This window comes from Orcinus orca, chromosome 5 (assembly GCF_937001465.1).
Source record: "Orcinus orca chromosome 5, mOrcOrc1.1, whole genome shotgun sequence".
Classification (NCBI taxonomy): Eukaryota; Metazoa; Chordata; class Mammalia; order Artiodactyla; family Delphinidae; genus Orcinus; species Orcinus orca.
In genome coordinates this window covers 120,716,697-120,742,168 of record NC_064563.1, presented here as the reverse complement: position 1 = coordinate 120,742,168, position 25,472 = coordinate 120,716,697, and the positions used below count along the sequence as shown (strand labels likewise).

Sequence of the window (25,472 nt, the reverse complement as noted above, 5' to 3'; positions counted from 1 at the left end):
GCCTGTGTCTCGAGATCGGTCCCCCCGGGGCCCCGGGAGGAGCTGTCCGGGCGCCTTCGGCTGTGGCGGCGGCTGGACAGAGCCGGGAGCCGCGGGGGACGGCGCGGGCGCGTGGAGCACCCACCTCTCCCCGCCGCCGCGATCCTCCCGCCGCCTCGGGGCCCCGCAGTCCCCGCCCGGCCGACCGGAGGGCGGGCGAGAAGGAAAACCAGCCAACCGAGGGGGCCCCTCAGCTCCCGCGAGCCTCCGGGACCCGGGCGCCTTCCTCCCGCCCCGGTGACAATGGGAAGGAAGGGGAAAAAAGGGTTAAGAAACTTGGCTGAAGAGCTGAATGGCGTGGAGCGGCGAGGGGAGGGACTGGGCCGCGGCGGACTCAGCGGCGGAGGGAGGAGCGCGGCTGCGGGCGGGCGGCGAGCGAGGCGCTCAAAGTCAGCCTCGCAGACATTGCAGCAGAGCCCCGAACTCGGGAGGCGGCGGCGGCGGCGGCGGAGGAGGAGGAGGCGGTGGCCGAGGCGGAGGGACGACCCGGCCCCACGCCCGCCCGCGCGCCCGCACGCCCGCCCGTGGCCTCGCGTCAGCCGCTGCGCTCGGCAGTGCCGGTCGGAGGCAAGAGCTCGCTGGGGCGCCGAGGGAGGACGGGGCGGCGGGGCGCCTTCGCGGAGTGAGCCTGCCGGAGCCCCGGGCTCGGAGCCGCGGCGGCCTCGGGTGAGTGGCGGCCGCGGCTGGGGGGCTCGGAGGAGCGGCCGCCCGCGCCGCCGGAAACGGCCGGGAAGCGCGGCCCGCGGCGGCGTTGGCGTTGGCCGGTAGGGCCTCGGGGGCGTCGGGGCGGCGGGGCCGGCGCCGCGGGCGGCGGGAGCGGACGCAGACGGCGGGGTGGGCTCGGTGGCGGGACGAGATGGTGTCGGGGGGGTGGTTTCCGGGGAAATTCCGCCTCTCCTGCTGGGTCCGAATCTCCCCGGGAACTCGGGGGGCCCGGGCAGCGGGGCCGCCAAGTTGTGGAGTTGGCCCCCGGCTCACTGGCGCGTCCGTGCCAGTCCTGGGCCGGGGGGCGGCCTCCGGGTGGCCCCTGAGCCGGGCCGGGGCGGGGGGGGGGGCGTGGGCCGGAGTCGCGCCCCGCTCGTCTGTCCCCTCGGCCCCGAGCCCCGGGCGCTTCTCGCCGCGCCGCTCCTGCTGCCCCGGGCGTCCTGGGCGGCGCCGGACGCAGCTCCCCGCCTCTCACTCGGGTGCCTCCCAGCTCTGTGCTCGCGGATCCCGGGCCGGGGAAAGTGGGTAAGAAAAGGGACCGCGCTCCCGACCCCCGGAGGACCCCCGGGTCCAGCCCAGCCCGTCGGTACTTGTCCTTCCCCTCCCGAGGGAGAGGCCTCTTCGACCCGAGGCCTCAACCATCACTTTACTCCTGAGCCAGAAACCGGGCTCACATCTAGGGTGAGCTCCGTGCAGGTCCTGGGAGGCTTCTGGAGGCTTGTTTTTCACTCATATCTGTGTCCTCTAATACTACTAGTGCATGTTGTTGTTTTATGAAGGGTTTGCCTGGAAATATTCTACAAACCGTCATATCCTTTCCAAAGTAGTTTCCAAATTTTAATCAAGAGTTGGTGTTCAGTCTGAAGGAACAAAGGAATCAACTGTGTCTTAGAGGCGAACAAGCTGGGAGTCTGTGACACATGTTGATCTCTGAAGCATTACAGGAGTTTCTACCTTCTATCTCGTTAGGGATGGCAATTGGGTTTTGAAGATAGTAGAAGAACAGAATGATAAGTAGTTTTGCGTTTTAAATTTTTTAATAAAGCATTTTTATTTCGGAAAAGAATTAAGACGTTCTTAGCCACAAGGATTTTTCACTCAGTTGGTGGAACTGAGTTGGAGTTTGTCTCCGGTAATGTAAATGATTAAATGTGAGATTGTGCGGGGAAAAAACTGTTTCTAGAGGAAGAGAGACCATCCATAGGTGTTCAAAGTGAAAATGGTTGTCCGTTTATAGATGATGATTGCTGTTTACATTTGGGGGGGTGGAGAGTGGTATTTGTGAAGCAAAGAGCTTTGGTAGTTCATTCTTTAAAGTTATGAATTGCATTGAACCTGCTTGTTAGTGAATCATGGGTTTAGCAAGTGGGTGGCATCTTCCTGATGTGATTATTCAATGTTTAATCACTAGTTTGGCACCTTTGTTGAAGAGACACTGAAATAAGTGGACTTTTTAAACAAATGCTGCTTCATCTGCCTGGCACCTAAGTGTGGGTTGCTACCTGGAGTATTTTGAAGTGCTTTTCAGTTTCGAAGTAAGTTGCTCTGGTTTTGCCCAGCAGTTTGGTTATGTGGTTTGAGTTTAGCTGGTTCAGAGAGTAGTGGCTTCATCACCAGTGCTAACTTTTTTCTGCCTGGAATTAGTTCCTAGAGACAAAGAAGTTTCAGTCAATGGAGCAAGCCCCTATCCTGCAGGCTGTAGGATTGTTACTTTAGCCTGTTTCGTACACTCTGGTGGGGAAAGACCTCTTTGCATACTTAGCCCTGAAAGTGCCCTAGGAGGATGAGGAAAATACATATTAAAAACAAACAAAAAAGAGGACTACTCATTGTTGGTTTTACTCCAGTGCGCTCTCTACAGTGCCTTTGAGGTAGTTGAAAACGAGTTTTAATGTCTGGACCCATTTCCTGAATGTGTCTCTAAACTTCTACTAATTTAACACCCTAAAATATTGTAAGGTTACAATAAAAAGGTGTCTGTAAAAGAGGCTAAAGGCTCCTCTGACTCTTGCAGTGTTTTAAGAGCAAAACATCATGATAAAAAAATAACCTATACCACCACCTAGAGTCTTGTTTGTTAGTTTATTGCTCCTGAAGTTTGCTTAAATTGACATGTCTCTTGTGGTTCCGATATAGCCAAAGAATTATTGAGAAATGCTAGCTTTCAAAACGCATTCCAAGAGAACAGTTATTTGTGTAATAAATAGCAAGTGCCAATTTAAATTATCCATGCTACCTTTACAGTGGAAAATTATGACATGTTGAGTGGGCTATTCGCCAAAAGATATTAATTCAAAAGAGTCTAAAACAAGAAATTTGCTGCTTGTGCTCTAGGTAGCTGTCACTGCTTAAATCAAAAGAATTTGAAACAAGAAAGTTTCTGCTTGTGCTCCAGGTAGCTCTCATTGCTTAAAGATTCTCTGCATGGTTACCAGAGATTCAAGAAATCTTACAAATTAAATACCATTAGGACTTTTTGAGGTCCAGGTAAAACAAAAGCAATGATCAAATAAAAATATAAGGGAGCATTACAAGTTCAGAAATGCTGGCCACTTTAAAGGTAAGAGAGAATGTAGGCTGTAGTAGAGTTGTGGTTCAGAGATGTGAAAAGTAAAATCAACATTAAATAAAGTGGTAATCTGTCTTGCTAGTAGCTTAAACACGGTAAAACAATCTGTTAAATGGGAGACCTTAGGAAGGCAGCTCTGTTGCCATGTGGTTTAGCACATTGTCCGGGTAGGAAGTAACATTCCTTCTTTAAGCAGTGTAACTGGAGACAAAGATGCCTCCAAGATCTTTAATTAAATACCAGTTGAACAGAGAGAACTAGAGCACTGTATTAATTCTGTCAAACATCACTATTTTAGAACATTGAGGACAACTAAAAAATGAATTAACTCATCTGAAAGCAGAGTTTTATGGAAGGTGACAGGTGAGGCAAAATATGTCAATCTAATGGCACAAATAGGGAGATAAGGAGATATGTCATTCTTGGCTTTCTAGAAAGATGAGAAGGAAGAAGGTTATTATTAATTGTACAGATTCCATTGCAAACCAGTACTAGAAGACAGTGGCATAGAAGTAATTTTACATCAGAGTGGCTTAGGATATATGATGTTAAAGGGATTAGGTTTTCAGTTTTAAAATTTTACGATTGCAAGAAACTTAACAGGTCATTTTTAAGTGTTTTGAAAAAGCAATGATAGCTTTGTGTATAAGGTTAAAAAAAATAATTCTGCCCCAAATAAGTTCAAAACAGCTAATTTTTATCAAGAGAAAATTGTTCACTTTAAATTGTGATAGGTTTAGTTTTGCTTTTCAAACTTTAGATTGCCAGATACAGTCAGGTTTTAAAGTGTAGGTGAACAGAGAAGAGGCATTCCAGTTTGTTTGTCTATACCCCACCTCTCTCTCTCCTTATTGCTCTTTTGCTGTCTTGTCCCCTTTTCTAAAATAAGTAGCTTCTACATCTGTGGATGTTTTCTTCCATGAAAGCTGCCTTCATTTGTAGCTTCCCTTCTTGGCTGTGCTGGGATGAAGGTTCTTTACTCTTAAGCTTTTTCCATATGCCCCTTCACGTGGCTACACACAGTGAGGGTGGGTTTTGTTTTGGTTGGTTTCATAGTGATTTACTGTTAACATGGATGAAGACTAGAGAAAAAAGCATTTACTGTTCTAACAAAACCCTTTGTACCCGTCTTCCAACTAGAGAAATGTTTTTATGAAAAGCAACTTTTGATTACTATTGAAAAGTCAAAGAAACACTCTGAACAGAATATGGGGCAGGGAGGGGTGGGGGGCTTTCAGGATAATCAGTTTGAATCTGAGAATTAAATTGTTCAAGATGCATTTCCTTAAGTTGCAGTTTTTTGAGGGGACTGTCTTGGGCGAAAATGAGCAAACTCATTCTGTAATATTTAGATTAACACAACAATTAGGGAAATATGACACCAGGATGGTCGCTAAGACTTGAGAAGGTAAAAATCAAGCGTGTCAGATGGTGAAGCAGGCCAGTGGAATGGAACTGAGGGTTATATCCAGGGGTTGGAATGAATAAAAAGTAAATGGAGGAGAGAGATCTTGTTTCCATATCCTGGTTGCATCTGGTGCTGAAGCAGGGACATGAATTGCTGATGGTAATGGAGTTCCTTTTATGAGGTCATCAATATTATAAAAATAGTGGTGGTTTGAGGGGGAGAAATGACAGGTTCCCCACTTGTACATGTGTACACTGTTTTTGAATGTCTCTTAAATATATCTAAACTGGAAGGTCAAAATTGGGTACCAGCATAGAACCAGGAGTTAGGGAGTAATAGTTTATTTGGAAGGAAATGAATTAAAAATAGACCACCTTTTCTTTATTCTTTTGAGATTTGGTGTTTTCCAAGGGTCTTATCGAACATGGAAAACAGAGTGCTGAGGTTTGGGTGGTGAACTGGACAACTCTTTCATAAGATTTCTCATAAAGATAACTTCATGTAAATAACCCCAGAAAGAATGCTTTCTTTAAGCACATTACCTTGTGATTCAAGGGTAGGGGGAAAATTGGGACCAAAGAGACCTCTGAAATCTTAGCAGGGATTTTTTGCAAACTGTAATACAGATACCCATCTGTTGTTTTTTGTTCCTTGAAATTTAATGTTCAAATTGAATATTTAGGATTCTAAAAATTAGAGTTTATTTACAATAGAAATTTCCTATTGTTTTGCTACAGGTATGAAGAGTAATTTTAATTTTTCATAATAAGTATAGGTATTGAGATAAGTAGGCTGATACACTAATTGTTGTCACTGTTATATTACATACTCTGCATTATGAACCTTAAAATTCAAATTGATCCCTACACTACCTTGCAAATACTACAAATAAAACATGGCATTTTAATATATCATTACACCTGAAACAGATAATTTTTCTTAAATTCATAAAACATTGAGAACAAGAATGAGGAAAAAGTAAAGATGATACAGTTTACCATTGTTATTAGGATTTTGTTAAAATTAGCACCTTGAACCAAGCTAGAGCTAACATTTAGCCTAGAACTCTAGGAGTAATATAATGAGAAGTGGATTTGAAGAATTTAGAAGACTGGCAACTCAGAAATGTAGAAAAAAATTACTCTTTGAAGTTATGGAAAAAAAGGACTCCACTGTATTTACTTAGTAGTACTAAGTTTTTTTTAAAGCTAAACAAGATAGTTATTGAAGATAATGTATGGATAATTACCTATTAAAGAAATTATAATTTATATGTTTTTTGATTGAAATAAATTCAAGAAGAACTCCAGAATATGTTGAAACTTTGTCTAGGAAGGTGCTTGTGACATCCATCCATCCTCCCCACCTCCCCACCTCCCCACCTCCCTCCCCCTCCCCCTCCCCTCCCCTCCCCCTCCCCTCCCCTCCCCCTCCCCTCCCCCCTCCCCCTCCCCTCCCCTCCCCCCTCCCCCTCCCCTCCCCTCCCCCTCCCCCTCCCCTCCCCCTCCCCCTCCCCTCCCCCCTCCCCCTCCCCCTCCCTCCCTCCCCCTCCCCCTCCCTCCCTCCCCACCTCCCTCCCTCCCCCTCCCCCTCCCCACCTCCCTCCCCCTCCCCACCTCCCTCCCCCTCCCCACCTCCCTCCCCCTCCCCCCTCCCCCTCCCTCCCCCTCCCCCCTCCCCCCTCCCTCCCCCCTCCCCCTCCCCCTCCCTCCCTCCCTCCCCACCTCCCTCCCTCCCTTTCATTCTTCTTTCCTTCCTCTTTCAATAAATAGTGTGGGGGGTTAAAAAAAAAGGCATTTTGTTAAAACTTGGAAATGGACTTGCTTCTCTGACAGGGTTAATAGTTGTGTTTGAAATTCAAAGCTAGCATGGGTCACTGTCCCCAGTTTTTTAACTTGGTACACCTCGGGGAGTAAAAACTCTAAAAAGCTCTAACCCGTCTTCCCTCTTTAACTTTGTGTCATTCAGCAAAAATATCTTTAAGGATGGAAGAGACCCTTATTTGCCTTAAATTCCAGGTCACTGTGTGACTAAGCCTAGAGTTTCAAGAAATTAAACTAGAAGCTCGCTGGGAATTTGAGTCATCAGCTTAAGATCCCACTGGGACCAGGACAGCTCTGATTGACCTGATGTTGGTGTTTATTCAGAGCTTTGGTGGAAAGGAGTCTCTCAGCCTTGGACTTCTAATTAAGAAAGTCGTTTTTCAGTCTCCTGTTAAATGATAGGGCTACTCCTTGTTTTCAGATCTGTAATTTGCTGATGGATTGAGGATAGCTCAGGAGCTAAGGAGTTTGGAACTTGTGGGTTTTTTTGCAGTCTGCTTTGATTATTTTACTTCTACCTTCTTTACCAGCTATGTGAGGGTACTAGGTAAAAGTAAGGTGATTAGCTGTAGGTAAGAGAAAAGCTAAGCCATGTAGCGGCTAAGCTAGCTTCTTGTAGTTGTGTGCTTTCAATTGTTGAATTTGCCTGTATTGTACATAACATGTGAACATGTTAAGTATGTTACTGCGTTAAAAAAAGATGATAATTTAGCATTGCAATAGTAAGAAAGGAAATTATGTTTATAAGCAATCTTAGAATTAGAATATTACTATAATTGTGGAGATTTAATGACATAATGTGGTTAAGAGAGCCTGACATATAGCAGAACGCAATCAAAGTTTGAGGATTAGAAGTTTAAAAGAGACTTCTGTCTTAAGGAATTTACCTAGAAATAGAGAGAGATGAAATGTTTAAGGGATTATAGCTGGTTTTTAAAAAGCATACTTTTTAAGAATTCTTTTTTGATTCCCGAATTTATGAATTTATAGTAATCTACAATAGAGTGGTAGATTTATACCCTGGAAAAGAAACAAATTAAGAGAAAGAAGGAGGACAGAAGAAGGTGGAGAACAGCAAGAAAAAGTATTTGAAAACATGTGAAACACTTACAAATGAGATATAAGAAATACCCTCAAAATGAAACTAATCACAATTGCAGTTTTTCCCCTAAAGGGAATATTTACACAATGGGTCATATAGGCTCAGGTCTGATTTTTGAAAAGCATATTTTAAGAAAGTGTTTCTGTTTTGTTATTCCACACATATTTTTCTAGCTTAGGTTCTGCTACTAAATCAATGTATGATACTGATGAAAGAAAGGCCTTTTATGTCTCTGGGCAGCATGTGTAGAATCTGTAGAACAGGGAGGTTAGATTTCATTTCTAAATTCTGAAATTCTGACTATATCAATATATGCTGTTGTTGACAGTAAACAGTAAAGATTTCAAGGTTATAGTTTTGAAAGGAGTAGAGATGATGGGTCAAAACTTGAAATATAAAAAGGTTATTTAGTTACCTGTCTTTTGCCTTTTCCTTTTTTATTGCGGGGAGGAGTAGGGAAAGGAAGAGGATTTGGGGATACCTGCTTTGTGCCAGACATGGTGCTGGCTGCTTTACAGTTCCCCTGTGACATATAGGTATCATTTTCTCTACTTTACATAGACCTGGTCTGAGAGATGCCTGAGTAACTTGCCTGAGGTCACACAGCTAATTTCATTGATGATAATTTGCTTTTCCACGAGAACATGCCATCTTTTGAAGAGAAAACCAGTCTCTCTCTGATTTTTAGAAAATGATTAAAAAAAAAAAAAAAAAACCCTGTTCCCAACCTGAGAGCCGCAGGACTCAAGCAGCATTCACCCAGCCTGGCTTCTCAAAGATCAGTTCCCACTGGGAAGGCACCCTGTTTCCAAGCGATGTTTCTGCTGCAGTTGTTGTGAGTTCTCAGAGAGCTGATGTCCTGCTCCTGCGCTTGCATAAGGAAGATGTAGTCACCAAGGGCAGCCATGAAGGCTCCTAGCTCCTGTGAAGTGGACCTCAGAATTGCTACAGTGTTCTTTGAGGCAGAGAAAGCAACTGTGTTTCTTGATATAATTCATTTAAAAAGCTTGTCATGGTCTTAATCCAAGTGTTCCCAAGGCAAATTATGTTTGTGCACTTCAAGGAGCAGTTGTAGCAAATTCAGAGCCATAGCTTTTCCTGGTTGAAAAGTTAAATCTCTTGACTGTTACGGTTCTTAACATGATTTTTATTTTTATTGTCCTATGTTCACCTCCAGTAATTTTATTTTAAAGACTGTGCTATGCTAATGAACTAGTCTCTGTAATACGAAGAGGAAATTGACAATGCATTTGTGAATTTATCAGAAGTATGCAGAAATCAAGAGATTTGGCTTCATTTTGGGAGTAGACCATGGTCAGGAAAGAAATTTTGGAGTTAGGGAGGTTTGCAGCACATCATGTATTTTAAAGTACACATCAGGCATATTCTTTTATTGTTGGAGCGTGAGAACTGGAGTTATAAACCTCTCCACCTCTTTTTACTTTCCTCATTTAAAATTTATGGAACTTTGAACCAAAAGACTCAAGCTGCGTAGTTCCCTCTACACTAAAAGGTAGTCAGGTTGAAACCGTATTGGAGACACAAGGATGAGTAATAATGCTCATATACATAGTATTTTCTAGTGTGCTTTGGATTTTGAAATGCCAAATAAATGTTGGATAAACAAAAGGGTTTGTATAAAAGCTGCAAAGGAACGTTCTTTTATTAAGAAACTATATTGTATCTGGCCAAATAAGAGAGAAACTGTGTAAGTGAACAATCTGGGTAAAAAATTTTTCTGGAGTTCAGATATGTATTTATATTATTTCCCTAACACATCCATGCCTTTTAAAAAAGTTAATTGAAATAGACTGAATCTGCATGAGGTCAAGGATGGAAGATGGAAGGTGTTTATTATTCACCACCTGGTTCTTTCCCAATATCTGGATGTTTGGTATTATTGAGGCAGAACTCAAAGCAATGCATTGTTCAGTCTGTTAGTAAAATGCTACTCTTACCTGTCTTGGTAATCCTTGACTGACCTGAATCAACGTTATGTTTTCTTCTGTTTTTGTTTTTTTATTTTTCTGCTTCTTCTTTTGCTTGGGCTTTCACAAACTGAAGTACTTTCATAGAATCCTTAGATATCAGGTTGGAAGGAAATTTGATAGAAGCTATGGAATTTCTGGGTTTAAGTGTGCTTGTTTTAGAGGTACCTTGTCCTACTTCCTCATTTTCAAACAAGTCGGTGTATAGAGGCATCTTACTTAACAGAAGAGCACATAGGATAGGTAATTGGTGTGGACTGTGAATCAAATAGTGATAAGTGCTACTATTTCACTTACACACCTTTTTCTTTTCTCTTGATCCTCCTCTATTTTTGTTTCCTTTTTCCCCTGTTTTCCCTTTTGTTCTCTTAATTTCTCACTTGTTCTTTTCAACGGCTAGGTATCCATGTGACACAGTAGGGTACATGATTGCTCATCTTCCAACATTTTTGACATTGTTGTTAATTTAAAATTTCCAAAACATTTTTTGTCTGCATCTTATGGAGGAGGACACACTGAGCACCTAAGAATTTAAAACCAACAGCTGGCAACTGGCTAAACCCAGGGTGAGAAATCAAGTCTTGATTTATTTCACACTCTTTTGTGTGTTTATTTTTGCTAAAGCAATCTCAGAAAGAGGGGCTTTCTGTACCAGGTGTTAAGGAATAGTTAATAACCTTTGGTGATGGATCCAGCAGTATACTAAAGCTAAGCTAACCCCAAGGGAGAACCTCTGATAATCAGGACTGGGTCTTAAGGAGTGGAGTGAGCCGGACCGACCGTATCCTTGTTTTTTTTTTTTTTGTGGTACGCGGGCCTCTCACTGTTGTGGCCTCTCCCGTTGCGAGCACAGGCACCGGACGCGCAGGCTCAGCGGCCATGGCTCACGGGCCCAGCCGCTCCGCGGCATGTGGGATCTTCCCGGACCGGGGCACGAACCCGTGTCCCCTGCATCGGCAGGCGGACTCTCCACCACTGCGCCACCAGGGAAGCCCTCAGCCTTGTTTTTTGTAGCCTGTTTCCTTCTCATGCTATTAAAATATGGTGTTCAGGACAGTCTTGTGATTCATTTGATAGTCTAGAACTTGGGGCGTGTTTTCTAGGGTGAGAATTTAAGAAGAGAAGCTTTACAGTACAGGTGCGCATCTGTTCATGCATTAGCTTTGTCTCTACGTGTCATATACATTTTTGAGTTCTATTTAAAATTCAGTAGGGAAACTTTTATTTGTCGATTAACAGAGCCAGGTGACTTTAGTTGGCTAGTGTGACCAGAACGATCACAGGCCAGCTGCGCTTACTACCGAAGAGTAATATTCTAAAACCATTAGTGGGGGTGGTTGGGTCTGTTGGTTCAGTTGGGAACATAATACAAAGGTTATGGGCCCCACTCTGTATTCTCCTTTGAGAAGGTAGCATATTGGATGCGAGGGCACTGTGTAGACCAGGGGTGATCAGTGCCCTGAACCAAGTGCACTGAGGTCCACCCCTCTAGAAAGAGAGCAAGAGAGAAGAAACCTAATGGTAGCCGTTGATGTGGGCCACAGACTGACCACATTCCTCACCTTGGTGAAGCAAATTGGAAAGGAATATTCTCACTCATGGGACAGTGGACAAGAGAGTGTAGGTGCTCAGTACAGTCTCCAAACCTCTAACAAGATCAGATTTGTCTCTCACAATTCCTTGTACCCCTGATTGTGGTAGTCTCACCCTTGTTTAATGTCTGTCCTCCTCAAGAGAGGGTAAGTTCCATGAATAGGAGCGTATTCATCAGTGTATTGTTGGTGCTGTAGGTGCCTGGCATACAGAAGGTTGTTAAAACATTTGTTGAATTGAACTGTACCAATCCCAACTATTGGTGAAATCTGGCTTTTTTGGGGGTTACGAATGGGGCCTTTGTGTATTTATACATTAAAAACTGCTAAATATTATGACTAACTTATGCATAATAGCTGCTGTTCTACATTTTTTCTTTGGTCTATTTAAATTAGAACGTCTATAAGAAATAATATTTCTTCCTTGAAATTTATCATCTTCTTTCCAGGCATATTTATTATGAAGGGAAAAGTGAAACTAACTGTTGGTGACATTATAATTACTTGACATTGTTCTGTAATACTAAGTTTCTTCAAAAATACACAGTTTAGGGCTTCCCTGGTGGCGCAGTGGTTCAGAGTCCACCTGCCGATGCAGGAGACACGGGTTCGTGCCCCGGTCCGGGAAGATCCCACATGCCGCGGAGCGGCTGGGCCCGTGAGCCATGGCCGCTGAGCCTGCTCATCCGGAGCCTGTGCTCCGCAACGGGAGAGGCCACAACAGTGAGAGGCCCGCGTACCGCAAAAAAAATAAAAAGTAAAAAATAAAATACACAATTTATAACATATTAGAATGCATGTTCAGAGAAATTGGGGGGGCAACATTTAATTTTTTTAAAGAAATGAAACAATATTTCTAGAGCCTTATGGGCAATTTCCTTGGCCTTACTTGCAGTAGTTATAAGGATCCACCAGCTCAGCACATTTAATTGCATTGCATTTGACTGCTTGGGACACTGGAGGCATCTCAGAATCTCATGTTTAGCATTAATTTTGGCGTTCAGTAATCTTAAAAGTTAGAATCAGGAAGGACTTGATGATTCAAAACCTAGTAAATTATAGGCCTTAAGTAGTATATGAAGCCCTTTTGTTATTTTTTAAAATTAGGATTTGCTCTTCACTAGAGGTGAATTTTCTGACTGTTAGAGCATTATCACGTTCAACTTGATTAATAATGCTAAGTTGGAAAAGAAAATTATTTTAAAATAGAGCTCAGAAATTTATAGACCAGCAATTAATTTTCAAATGCTAAAGAAAATGTGTAGATTATCTGGGACATACATATACAGCACTGAGATTTAACAGATGCTCTTAAAATGACTTTAACCCAGTTTCTTGCTTGTGAAGACAAAAGTTTTTACTAAACTTTATGCATGCTTAGAAATAGATGCTTTTTGTAAACAGAAAAAACACCTCTCAGGGCTCACATATTTTTCTATTCACAAGTAAATAGCAGTGAATCACATAAATCATAGTAAAAGAAGATATACAGGCTAATGGACTACTGTCCAAAGTAAAAGAGTAGAAAAATGAGCACATTCACTATTAATGTGGTATATTCTACTTTGTGTTTGCATCAGTGCTGAGCTGCTCTTTCCTCTCAGTTGTTTCTTTGTGTCAGTCAATATGTTGTAGAGTATGTGGATTCTATGCACTAGTATAACTTTCCCACTGTTAAATTCCTCAGTGTCTGAGACCCAAACTTAATTTCTATTTTTATGAGCTGACTCTTATAATTAAGGTATGATATCTCATTTAAACTAACAATATCATGGACAAGAAAGTCCTACTGTATGGCATAGGGAACTATATTCAATGTCCTGGGATAAACCATAATGGAAAAGAATATAAAAAAGAAAGTGTGTGTGTGTGTGTGTGTGTGTGTGTGTGTGTGTGTGTAAAAAAAACATATCCTTTGCAGGAAAAAAAGGTGACTGACACTCTGAATCATTAGTTTGCTGCTAGTTGTTCTTGCTGTCAGTGTTTGTTTTCCCTTTGACTGCTCATCCACCTGTGTTATGTTTCATATTGTAAATTCTTGTGTATATTCCTTCTGATGATGCCAAGAAAGTACCATTCTAATAACATAAGCACATTCACTTTGAGTTTTACTTTTGTACACATTCTACTTTTATCCCTTAAAAAGTAGTAAATTCTGTCATTGAAGTTGTTCATCACTGTTTCTTTTGAAAATTGCTATATGTTCCACTTAATGGCATATTATCTTAACCTGTAAGGTTCCAGGTTGCTAAAGGCAAAAATGACGGTATTGGTTAATACTGAAAGTAGATAAAAATGGGTCTTTGGGCAGTCAATAAGAGGATAAAATTAAAATCTGACTTTAAATCTTTCAAAAATCTGAAATTAATATGCATTTCCTCACATGAATCACAGGTAGAAATCCAAATTTTGTTTGATGTTATTAATGTTTGTTTTCACGTGTCATAGTGAGAGTGGTAAAACAGTTTTTTCTAGTTGTATGAAGTAAGTGGAAAGGGGAATAGCACTTATTACTATATACTAAAACTAAAATTCCCCTGTGATGATAGCATGTTAGTTTGGACTATGTTTGATTTTACTTTACAGTGAATTTTAAACTTTTTTGATTTTATTTTTTGGGATTCTGGTAAATGTTGAAGAGCAATCAATTTACATATAGGTGTAAAAAAGGTATTTTTAAAGATAACCAGCTTTTTCCATTTGAGGATAAGTAGCAAGTTGTAGTTGCTTTCTGTAGCTTCAGTCATTTGTTCTATTGAATACTTAAATGAAGTATCAGTGAAGAAAGAAATTTGTACTTGCACCTATTGCCTTGGGAGTGTTGCAGAATTTAGCAGTTCTCAGATGGCCATTGTTCCTTTTAAAAAGAAGAAAAGTCATGAGCAGATAGAAAATTTTGGTGTGGGGAGGAAAGGAAATATTACCTCAAAACTCTGTGGACGTGCTCATTTGTTTTGCTTTAGGCCTATTTGTGTAGTAGTGAATTTTAGTGGGTGGTGAAAAGTAATAATGTGTTGAAAATATTAGTATCCTTAACACACTCCTGGGTGGTTTGACTATAAATCAGAGACACGATGGAGAATAAAGGATCAGAGCTAGAGATTAGATAGGTTTCAGCGTGGTTCAACTGAAGCTGTGAAATGGGTGAGTCATTTAATGTTTTCCGGCCTCAGTTTGTAAAATAAGGGGGTGAACAAGAATGATCATGTGGTTCTTCTAGACTATCAGAATCAGTATCACTTCAAAAGTGAGGTTTTACTGTCACATGCATGGAGTAACAGGGTGCATAGAACTAAGGGCTGTGAGGATGTCCCTCATGATTTTTTGAGCTTGGCATTTAATATTTTACAGCAAAGTTTTTAGTTTAACATAATTGAACTTGTACTAGATAGGGTTAATAGGCTAGAACAAAAGGTCAAAGCATAAGGCATTAGGCTTAATTAAGGGAGAGCAGGAGTGGCAGGGAGTGTGTGACAGCTAAATGGGTTTCCCACAGACTAATGTCGGTTCCCGTGCAACCATGCCTCAACTTAAGAGGGTTATTTTGTGCAAAGGGCAGCAGTGATTAGCAGTTTGACATGCCAGACACTTCTGGCCAATCCCATCTGTTTTAGAGGTTAAAAAAGCACACCTTTATGAGCTGATGGATTGATTTGTGTGCCCGTCTGGTAAAGATTAGAAGTCCAAGGCCAATGCAGTAAATGTCAGTTATAGAATATTGTACTTTCTTCGTTGGCTCATTGTTTTTTAACCGTCAACTGTTTTATAATGGGGGATAACTGCTGTTTATGGAGTCGAGTGCAAGATGGGTGGGGGAACAGGTGAGAGAGGAAGAAAAATATTTCCTAGATGGAACTGTCAGTTAACATATTCCATAGCAAGCGTTTCAAATGGAGATATGGACTCCTCTAGATACACTTCATCTTATGGAGTGTTTTTGGTCTGTTCCTTACAGGTTGAGTCATATTGTTCTTTTCTGAGTGTTATCTGAGCAACCTGTCAGTCCAGGATTTAATTTTACTTTGAGAATTGATAAGTTTCTTTATTTAGGTACCTCTTTTTTGGACAAGATAGATCATTTATCTCTGTACCACTGTATATATTTAAACAGTGTGTAATATTTAGTTCATTGACTTCCTAGGGAGAGGTAAGGAAAAGAAAAGAGAAAATGGAAAGAGGAGCACACACATGCATACTTGCTATGTGGGCAGGATTTACTATGCTCACCTGAGGCTGATGCATGCTGTTAAAATGAAGTGTGTCAGAACCTAAGCTTGGACTTTTTTCTTCAACTTTGAGAGCTGTAAGAGTGATGCCATTAATATAGTTCATTTTCAGTTCACGGTTGTAGCTCATTTAAAGACACACAAAGGCTAGACTGTGATTATAAAAATTGGTTTTAACATATTCTAATATCCAAGGAAAGGATAATTTATGTGTATGAAATAGAACTTTAGATAAATATTGTGATCATAATCAATGAGCTTTAGGAACATAAAGCATTCAGTCTTTTGGATGGACAGAGGGAAGTGTTTGAGAAATAACAAAAGTTATATTTATCAGAAAATTACCATGAGCCTGAGATCTGAAATCAGATAAAAATGTGACCAAGAACACTGGAAGCAATATTAGAGGAGGCTGGTTGGCCCCAGTGCTTTTATCCTTGTCAAGATATGTGAACCATGAATTGCTTGTTACATAGTTATACAGATTATCTATATCATGTTAAAGCCTGAATTACTTCTTATAGAAAGGATTAAAATATCTAAAGAAGATATGGTCACCGAAAGTTATATGTGGATCGTAATAGTAACTAGTACTTTTTAAAATACATGTATACATTTATTTTGCTACTAAGGTATTCCAAAGTGAATTGGCTTAACATATAGAGAGAAATTGAGATTTTATTTTATTTCTCATTTAAACAGGACAAAGTGGCATCAGGGTGTTGGAGTTTGTTTAAGAATATAGTACTTAAATATATTTTCATCCTTGTGTTCTTTGTGGAGTATCATCAATTGAATGATTGGGATCTAATACAGATTTACATGAAAAGAGTCTTGCCCTTCTAGGTAGGGAGAGAAGGTGAAGAAGCATAAATTTTATAATATCATTGCTGCTTTTTCACTAAATCATTTTTAAATTGCAAAAGTTTGGCTTGAGCAGTATAGAAATGCTTTGGTAGTACATTAAATGTGGGAGATTTATCTAATTTAATGGACAGAAACTTCTTAAATGAATCTCCTGGTGATGTTATATTAAACCGAAAAAAATATTTGAGGCTCTACATTTGTACTAATATTACAGACATTTTTAAAGGTCTCTAGATCCTAACATTTAGTTTCCTTCTCTTTTCTCCAGTAAATTCAAGTGCCAATAACATCTAGTTTGTGTTAGAATTTTACTAAAGGGAAATATTTTGTAGGATTAACTTGTTTTTGTGTGTTATGATATATTCTGAGGTTTTGAGGAATACACATTGTCCCTCGTAATTTATGGTAGTCAGTTTCTGTCAGTCAGTTGTATTTCTTTACTTTTACTAATGTGGTATTACTGGCTTTGAGACGTAAAAATCTGCTCCTCTAAGCAAATTAGTTGAGTATTTGCTTAGGTTATGAAAAATGAAAGCAGAAATGCTTAGTATACTTAACATCCTGTGTTTGCAGTTCTTGTCCTAAAAATTGTTACAGCTTTATAACCTGAATTTTAGTTGTTAGAAATTTTTATGAAACAATGGAAAAAGTAATAGCCCTACTTCATATTTTGATTTTAAATGCTGTTAAGGCATAGAATTGCCCTTTGCCTCTGTTCAGGGAGATTGATTTTAATAAGAAAACCATAATATATGGTGGACTTACCAAGTACATATTCTTATTATATTTTATATGTATGTTTATAAAATCAGTGTGTATATGTATGATATATTTCAGATAGAGATGTTAGAGATGGCTGCACCTGTTGATTGCATTAAGCTTTGGGTGTCTCCTGATGAGGGAGGGAGAAGGTCTACCCCACTGCCCAAGTGCATCATTCCTCCTCCTTGGTAAATTGCACACATTTTACTTTTTTGTATTCTGTGACCTTGCAGTCAGTGACTTCAGCCCAGAATAGTTTCAAAGTCATGTAAATGAATGCAATTAAGGTATTGCTTATCATCTTACATAGTTCAGATGGAGTTTTATTGGATCGAGAGGTTTGTTTGCTTTATGAGGAAGGTCAAAGTAAGGTTAAATTTTATTACATAAAATGATTTGGTAATGTTTCTATTTGGTTGCTGAAAAAGTAGTGTCCTAATAGGAAATGATAAGGCTTTTTTTTTTTTTTTAATCACTACTAGGTCTCTTCAGGGTTTGTTTGTTTGTTTTTTCTATTTTAAGGCAATGCCAGCTGTCTACTAATAAAATTCTAGGAATATTCTGCCTTAGTTATCATTCTAGGTATTTTTGACTTACACATATAAGTGACATTCCCAGCTGCTGATGGAGGGTAGCTTAGGAGCTGCTGATGGTGTGCCTAGAGGGTTTGTGTTAACGTCCAGTTACCATGCCAATTGGTGCAGGACCTCAGACAGCAGGGCTAGAATCCTAATTCACCTGGGCAGAAAGGAGCCCTGCCACCAGCCGGCTGATTGTAGGGGTTGGGAGAGTATTGACATAGATACCAGGAGAGTCTTGCTAATGAAGAACTGAGAGAAAGAAGGGAGACGGAGAGGGAGCGAGAATGAGAATTGAGTGTGCGTGTGTGTGTGTGTGCATTTATGAAGTATGAAATTTTTAAAAAGGCGAGTATTCTTCATTGTAGTTGGCTCATATAACTACCTGCTTCCCTTTGCTGGTATTATTTTTACTTCAGCATGGTATATTAGTTGACAAAGTCTCTCAGATTCGGTGATTCATAGAGCAGACTTTCACTCAGCATCAGCTCTATGCTTTGCACCATGCTAGGTGCTGGAGGATTCAAAGATGAATGCAAGGCTCACAGTCACAGGGAGAATAACAGTAAGCAGGATACAGAGAAAGTGACCCAGAGGCAGAGTGGTTGAACAGCCTGCCTCCCTAGGACGTTAAGGAAGCATCACTCAAAGAAATTTGTAATCTATATATGGTTTTAAGGAGACTGAAGGGAACTGGTAAAATTAAGTGATAATGAAAAATACTTTATTTGGGGAGTTTAAGGTTTAGGTTTATGGATTTACTTGGAGGCTAAGCTATAATCCTTGAGAACCAATCATAGGCTGTGGGATAGGAATTGAGAATTCTAAAAATGTAAACCAGACATAAATGCAGTGGGTGATACGAGTAGAATGCTGCTATGGTGGAATCTCGGAGTTTGCACCGTACCTGTCTTATCACCAACTGGTCTCACTGTCCATTGGCCTATTGGTCAATATACAGTTTCCAAGGCCACCACAGTGTTAAAGTGTGGACTCTGGGTCTTGCTGGCCTAAAACTTTTTCACCCACTCTTTTGTTCTTAAAAGTATAAACTATCCACATGTCGATGTCATTCTGTATCTAGGAAGGTTCTGATTCCAAGTTTAACATTTTTTTGTTTCTAATGGTCTAGAAAAAAAAAAATGAGGTGTTTTAGTTCTTGTGTTGACTACCAAATAATTCTAATACTTTTTCTCCCAGAATCCTTGATCAGAATTCCTCTTGGTCATTGACATTAACTTCTCACACACTTGAGAATTGGTGATATAGTCTTTAATGCAGTGTAAAGACAGATAAGTAGTGTTTGGGTATAAATAATTTTGTAATGCGTATTTTTGATCAGATGTGATCAACAGCTATGCCCAAGGAAAACATGTATAATTAGGAATTTTTTTACTTGCAATACATCTTTTTTTGTCATTTTTTCAGATTTTGTTTTTCAGTCAGTAGTTAAGGGTTGTTTGTGAAACGTGCTATTGAAATTCTTTGAGATAAGATGCAACTTGAAGTAACACTTATTTTTATTAATTTTCAGAGTGTTTGGATTGTGAGCAATTTAAGCTGTATCCTCAGGATCCTTTATTTTAACATCTGGGAGAAACACATCCAGAAGGTATTGTATTTTGTCTCACTGCTCCACTTTTTAAAATGTAGTTAAGCCTTTTCAGTTATAGGAAAGAAAGAATATTATGCCATATTTAATTGTTTAGTTTTCTTAAGTTTCAGATATTGATAAACTAGTTGTTTGACATTTGTAACAGAGGAGAGGGATACATTTCAGTGTTGGTAAATTATGAATTTTGTGTGAGTAAAAGGAATCTGGTTTAGATGGAACCAGTTTTGCCTTTTTTAAACATCTGAGATATTTACATTTTACCTTTTCAGCATAGTACTATTTTAAAGAATGTTTTGATTTGAAAATGAGTTATAAAAAGTTTCTGTTTATCTAAGACCATGTGAAATATACATTAAGCATTCAGGCAGTCTTAAAGTTCTTCCTGCCTATGACAGTTCTACCTTCTAGCGTAGGGACCAGCTGCCATCTGTGTTTTCATAGGGCCCACGGACATATTCACCCAGGTCACCTGACTCTGCCTCTGACGATCCATCTGCTAAGTTCCCTCTGCATTATCACATGTGTCTAGGTTGGTGCAGCATAATAATTCATTTGCTCATAGACCCTGAGTCTCAGGACATGTGATGTATTACTAGGAAGGAAGGATATTAAGATTGTCAGTTGAGAAACGTACCTGCTTTGTGTTTCTGTCCTTTACAACCCCAAGACCCCGTGTGGATACACCAGCCGATCTGGCTGAGGTCAGTGGTGAACACAGTTCCCTTCAGCCATGCCCCAGGGTTTCCTTCTTGGTGTCCACCTTGATACCTCCCCACAAGTCTTGTGTTTGTCTTTTATAAAACTTAGCAGCTGTCTTGCTTGGAGTAGACACAGATGAAGGAAGAATGCATACATACATTTAATAAGATAATATATTTGTTAAAGTTGTAGTGAATAGGTCAAGTTCTTTGAGTACATATTACTCTATTAACTGGATAGTCATGATTTATATTCACATGAAATGACACAAAAATCAGTTTTACAAATTTTCTTAAATAATCACTTGTCAAGCAGTATGAGTTTCTAGGATTGGATGAATATAGTCTTTTATATTTCCATAGAACATTGTATTGAACTCTGTATGTTCAAGGTTATTCACTATTAGCAAAACAGCATTTTCTCCCTCTTCCTGTCAGAGGGGGAGGGTAAAAGCAAATAAGAAATCTAAATAAACACATTAGGACTGTAAAAGGACTTCTAGTGAACTCCCAAATACTAAATTTAATTTTTATGTATGCTTTATCAGTGAAAGAAAGGATATGATCAGAAACCCTGAATTTTGTGGAGTTTAAAGTTATCTTTTTAAACTAAGAATTAACTATTATAATTACATATTTTATTAAAGACATAAACATTCAAATAGTTCATAACTATTATAGAGAAAATTATTACACTTTTTAAAGACATTGGGAATTATCCATTTATGAAAATTTATCAGATAATCTGAAAATTAAGAGTAGGTTGAATAGAATTAAACTGATTACTAGCTTTTATTAATAAAAAATGGCAAAGAAATTAAGTTTAGTTGTAGAGTTGAGTAGAAAAATTCTTGTGTAAATTCTGAATAAGAATTGATTTTAAGTAATTCTTTTGAAAATAACTCACGATATGTCAGACCCTTTTTTAAAAAAAAAGTTACTTATATTTAAAAAAAAAACAAAAACCACTTTACAGAAGTCTAACTTCATGTAGTTAAATTGGCACTCTTACTTGCTAGTTCAGAGATTTTTTACGTAAGCGTACCCTGCGTAACTACACTACACTCTACCCCGGGAGCTTTGTTGGTGTCTTTCCTGGTCAATACTGCCTTCACCCAACAGAAGAACCAGTCTTTGGCATCTTTTATCTTGGATTAGTTTTGCCTGTTACTGAACTTTATACAGTTGGAATCATGTAGTATGAACTCTTTTATGTCTGATTTTTTTGATTAACATTATGTCTTTGAGTCATCCATGTGTGTATCATCTCCCTCTCCCCCCACCCAGTCGTATATATTCCATTGTATGATTATACCATCATTTATCCCTTCTACAGTAAATGGACATTGAATATCTTTCCAGTTTGGGGTTAAAATAAGGCTGCTATGACCTTTTTTTTAATCTTTTGATAGAAATAAGCATTCATTTCTGATAAGTCTATGCACAGGAATGGAACTGCTATGTGGTGGAGTATATATATGTCTAACTTCAGTAAATAGGTACTTGGAGCACTTTTAAGGATATTTCAGAAATGTCAATCAGTGTATCTTTTACTAATGATGGTTCTTATTGTGCAATGGACTTTTCTCCAACTTTACATAAACTCTAAAGTTGTTTTTTAGGAGTTATGAAATTTTCCCATCTGTTAAAATTAAGTTGTCTGTTTTCTGATTCCATTATGATATGTGTTTGGTTCATGAAACTTAGATCTACCCTAACTCTAGTGAAGGGAACTAGGACATAGAACCCTCCTATACATACTTATGACTAAGGAAATACTGAAAATGGATTTTGAAACAAATTAGACATATCATATAATGAAGACTTTTACTTTATTGTTGAATTTTTTGGATACCTCTTTGAATATCTAAAACCGTAGATGCATTTGAGTTTCTGATGAATGTTTCTTGCTACCTTTATCTGTGTTTGTATTACTCTGTTTGGTGATCTAAAGTGAAATTATTCATTCTAGAATGTAAGTACTTGAGAAATTTTGTATTAATCTTTTTCTCAGTCTTTATTATAGAGAAGAGCTGTTCAATAGAAATATAATGTGAGCTCAGATTTTTAGTTTTCTAGTAGGAATGTTTAAAAAAAGGAAAAAGAAACTAGTGAAGTTAGTACAATATTTTATTTATCCCAACATCTGAAAACTATTATTCCATTGCTTAATTAGTATAAAATTATTAGATATTTTACATTCTTTTTTTTTCATACTAAGTTTTTAAAATTCAGGGTGTATTTTTACTTTACAGCCCATCGCAGTTCAGACTAGTCAGTTTTAAAGTACTCAGTAGCCACCTGTGTCTTGCAGACAGCATGGTTATAAAGTTACATCTCGGATTTTTAAAGATAGTGCTTTAGTCTAATTCATATCTAGTTAAAATTATCCTAAAAAATTCAATAGAAAGATGCCATGCAGATTCTTATATAGTATGTTTCAGTAAGTCTCAAACAGCCTGTTTCCTTCAGTGTTGGAATAAATAACATTGTTTTTTTTGTTTTGCTTTTGGTTGAACATGAGATACAGCAGTTAGCCAGTGTTTACAGGACATTTGTATGAAAAATACATATCTTTAAAATGTAAAATCACAATCTGTAACAACAGATCAACATCGTCCATCTTCCTCGAGGTTATATGCTAGATAGAATTTTAGTTTGTTTTTTCGGTTTTTTTTTTTTTTTGAGCATGGCTGGTTTACTTTTAATATGATAAATTGACATATGATGTAACCCCACTATCTTCTGAGTAAAATAGGGCAGCTAAAGAAAGGTTGTATGTATACATATAGATGTACATGTACCTATGACTTTTCATCAATGAGGATATTTAAAGTTTACCTAGGTTTTGAGAGTTAATGTTTCTTCATGTATATATTTGCCAAGTGAGATGTAGCAAGAGCTGTCAGTTGTCTCACGTGAACTTGGGTCAGATTTTGCTACCAGATTGGTTTGCTTTAAACTTTTTAGTGTTCAGAATTTGGAATGTGAATAAGGAACTACTAGTCTGTGAAAATGGTCATGTGTGGCGGGCTGTCATAAGCGGTAAAGCCCAGTAAGCAATACTGGCCATAATCACATGTGTTAGTGGTTATTTTGGGTTCCTGATATAAGGTAGTTTTTTTATAGCCATTCCCACCAACACGTTTTTTAATAGCACTCCCTCCTCCCTTTTAAATGAAGTCAACTATACTTTTTGACACCCAGTTATAATAGTACATGGTATTTTTTAAAAAAAGAAAATCAATCCTCTGCTTATAAAAGCCCTTCACCTCAGTTATAGTAAAACTAAAGTTCTTGCATTAGCTGATAAGGCCGCGGCATCTTCTTGATGAGGCCAGTGCTGGTGACCACTCCACTCAAAGTGGGAGCTGCATCTCTACTCTCTTTTCATTTTCCACAGCACTTGTCACCTTTAAAATACTATGAATATTTTAAATTAATTGTTTATTGATTGTTTTCCCCTTCTAGAACGAAAGTGCTCTGAGAGCAGGAATCTTTTTCTGTTGTGTTTGTCACTGATATATCTGAGAGAACCTAGAATAATTCTGGGCATCAATTGGTATGGCCACTATGGAAAACAGTATAAAGGTTCCTCAGAAATTTAAAAATAAAACTACTATATGATCCAGAAATCCTACTTCTAGGTATATATCCAGAGAAAGTGAAATCAGGATCTTGAAGAGATATTTGCATTCTTATTTCTTTGCAGCATTATTTACAATAGCCAAGACATGGAAGCAGCCCACATGTCCATTCACATATAAGTGGGTAAAGAAAATGTATCTACATAAAGTGGAATATTATTCAACCTTAAAAAAAAAGAAAATCTGTCATTTGTGACAACATGGGTGAACGTAGAGGACATTATCCTAAGAGAAAAAAGCCAGATACAAAAGAATAAATACTACAATGACCCCACTTATATGAAGAATCTAAAAGAATCAGACTCATAGAAGTAGAGAGTAGAATGGTGTTTACCAGGAAGTGTGGGAGGGGGAAACAGAGAGCTGTTGGTCGAAAGGTACAAACTTCCAATTACTCAAGTCCTAGAGATCTACTGTACAGCATATTACCTATAGTTAGCAATAGTGTATTTTATACTTAAAAATTTGCTAAGAGTAATGTTAAGTGTTCCTATCACACAAAAAGAGGGTGGGAGGAAACTTTTGAAGGTGATGTATGTGTTTATGGTATTGATAATGGTGATGGTTTCACAAATGTATACTTAACTCTAAACCCATCAGTTGTATACCTTAAATATGTACAGCTTTTTGTATCTACGTCATACCTCAATAAAATGGTTTAAGAGAACACTGGACATCTAGAAGTAGCTCATAAGTATTTATTGACTAAATATTTATTGAATATATGAAGAAGATACACTATTTTTCACTCCTGAAAATTTGCCTTTATGGACTTTCTGGGGCAGGGAATATTTAAAGGAAGAGAAAACAAAAATCTTCAGTTATATTTGTAATAATACATTTTGATAATTTGAATTAGTTGAAAGTAGTTTATTCGTCAAACTGATATGTATATCCCTATTAAAAGTAATATGTAAACATGAGGTTTTCCACAAATAGAGTGTAATATTATGGTCAGGTAATTTATCTTTGGAGTATACATACGTGCATTTTTCCGTTTCATCATAAAATATTGGTAATCAGTTTGAGAAATACGTTTATAAGAGATATCCTGTGTTTCTGTAAAATATAGAGACATTCATTGTATTTTGGTATCTTAAAATTAGTATGAATCAGGCAGACCTTGTGGTTTTTAAGAAGTGGTTTCTATATAGTAAAGTATAGGTTATCGTTCCGTTTTATACAGATATTTTCTAATTGTAGTTTTTGAAAATTTCAGTTTGGGGTCATCTACAATAAATGTTTTTAAAATAGCATAAAAATGTAATCAAAGACTTGCAGTATTAAGAAGTGGTATTTGCTACTCTAGAATACACTCAAAGCAGATGTTATAAATGTTTATTCCATTATAGGATAGGTAACTTTATGAGATGACTTACGTAAAGTCTTTCCTGCAAGTCTGTTTGCAAGGTTTTGGTTTTATATTATGCCTTTATATATTCAGCACATGATAGCAGGCGACCATGTATATGACTATTTCTATAATCATTTTTATTAGAACAGGAAGAATTATGAGATTGATTTCTTTCTTTTTCCACTTCCATCTTCTAAATTCAAGCTTTAGTACTTCATACTTGTTAGACAGTTACTGTAGTAGCTTTCTAACTGGTCTTTCACCTTTTAGTTTTTATTATCCAATATGTTCTACACACTACAGCACAATAAAACTTTCTGAAGAAATAATCATTACCCTGAACACAAAGACCTTTGCCCACAAGATAAAGGCCAAGTCCTGTTTCTACCCAGCTCCTGCATCATATTCCATTTGCCTAATCCTTGAGCATGTTAATTGCACACTTCTTAAACTGCCACAGTTTTTGCCATCTTCATCTCAGATGTGTTGTGATCTTCTT

The 25,472-nt window shown here is 38.7% G+C and overlaps 2 protein-coding genes across 16 annotated transcripts in view; one reads left to right on the top strand and one right to left on the bottom strand.

Moving 5' to 3' along the window:
- Nucleotides 1-429: 429 nt before the first annotated feature.
- On the bottom strand, nt 430-8,553 carry LOC105748853 (basic proline-rich protein). The gene is made up of 2 exons (XM_012538890.1): nt 8,448-8,553; nt 430-1,184 (listed from the first exon to the last, which is right to left on the bottom strand). Exons 1-2 carry the CDS (start codon nt 8,551-8,553, stop codon nt 430-432), a joined length of 861 nt encoding a protein of 286 aa, XP_012394344.1.
- Nucleotides 569-25,472, top strand: part of NRIP1 (nuclear receptor interacting protein 1) — a 190,436-nt gene continuing 165,532 nt past the window's right edge. For 8 of the 15 annotated variants that reach the window (XR_007477670.1, XR_007477673.1, XR_007477671.1 and 5 more), the window contains exons 1-2: nt 1,288-1,425; nt 19,194-19,271. The gene's annotated coding sequence lies outside the window, so the exon portion shown is untranslated. The other 7 variants (XM_049710554.1, XM_033417881.2, XM_049710553.1 and 4 more) reach the window with 5 other exon arrangements.

Bases quoted from the DNA above. Each gene is read 5' to 3' on its own strand.
- LOC105748853 (XM_012538890.1), bottom strand. From the start codon at position 8,553: ATGGCTGCCCTTGGTGACTACATCTTCCTTATGCAAGCGCAGGAGCAG. The intron at 1,185-8,447 runs GTGCCTTCCCAG...GGCGCCGCCCAG, and splicing joins AAACATCGCTTGGAAACAGG to GACGCCCGGGGCAGCAGGAG.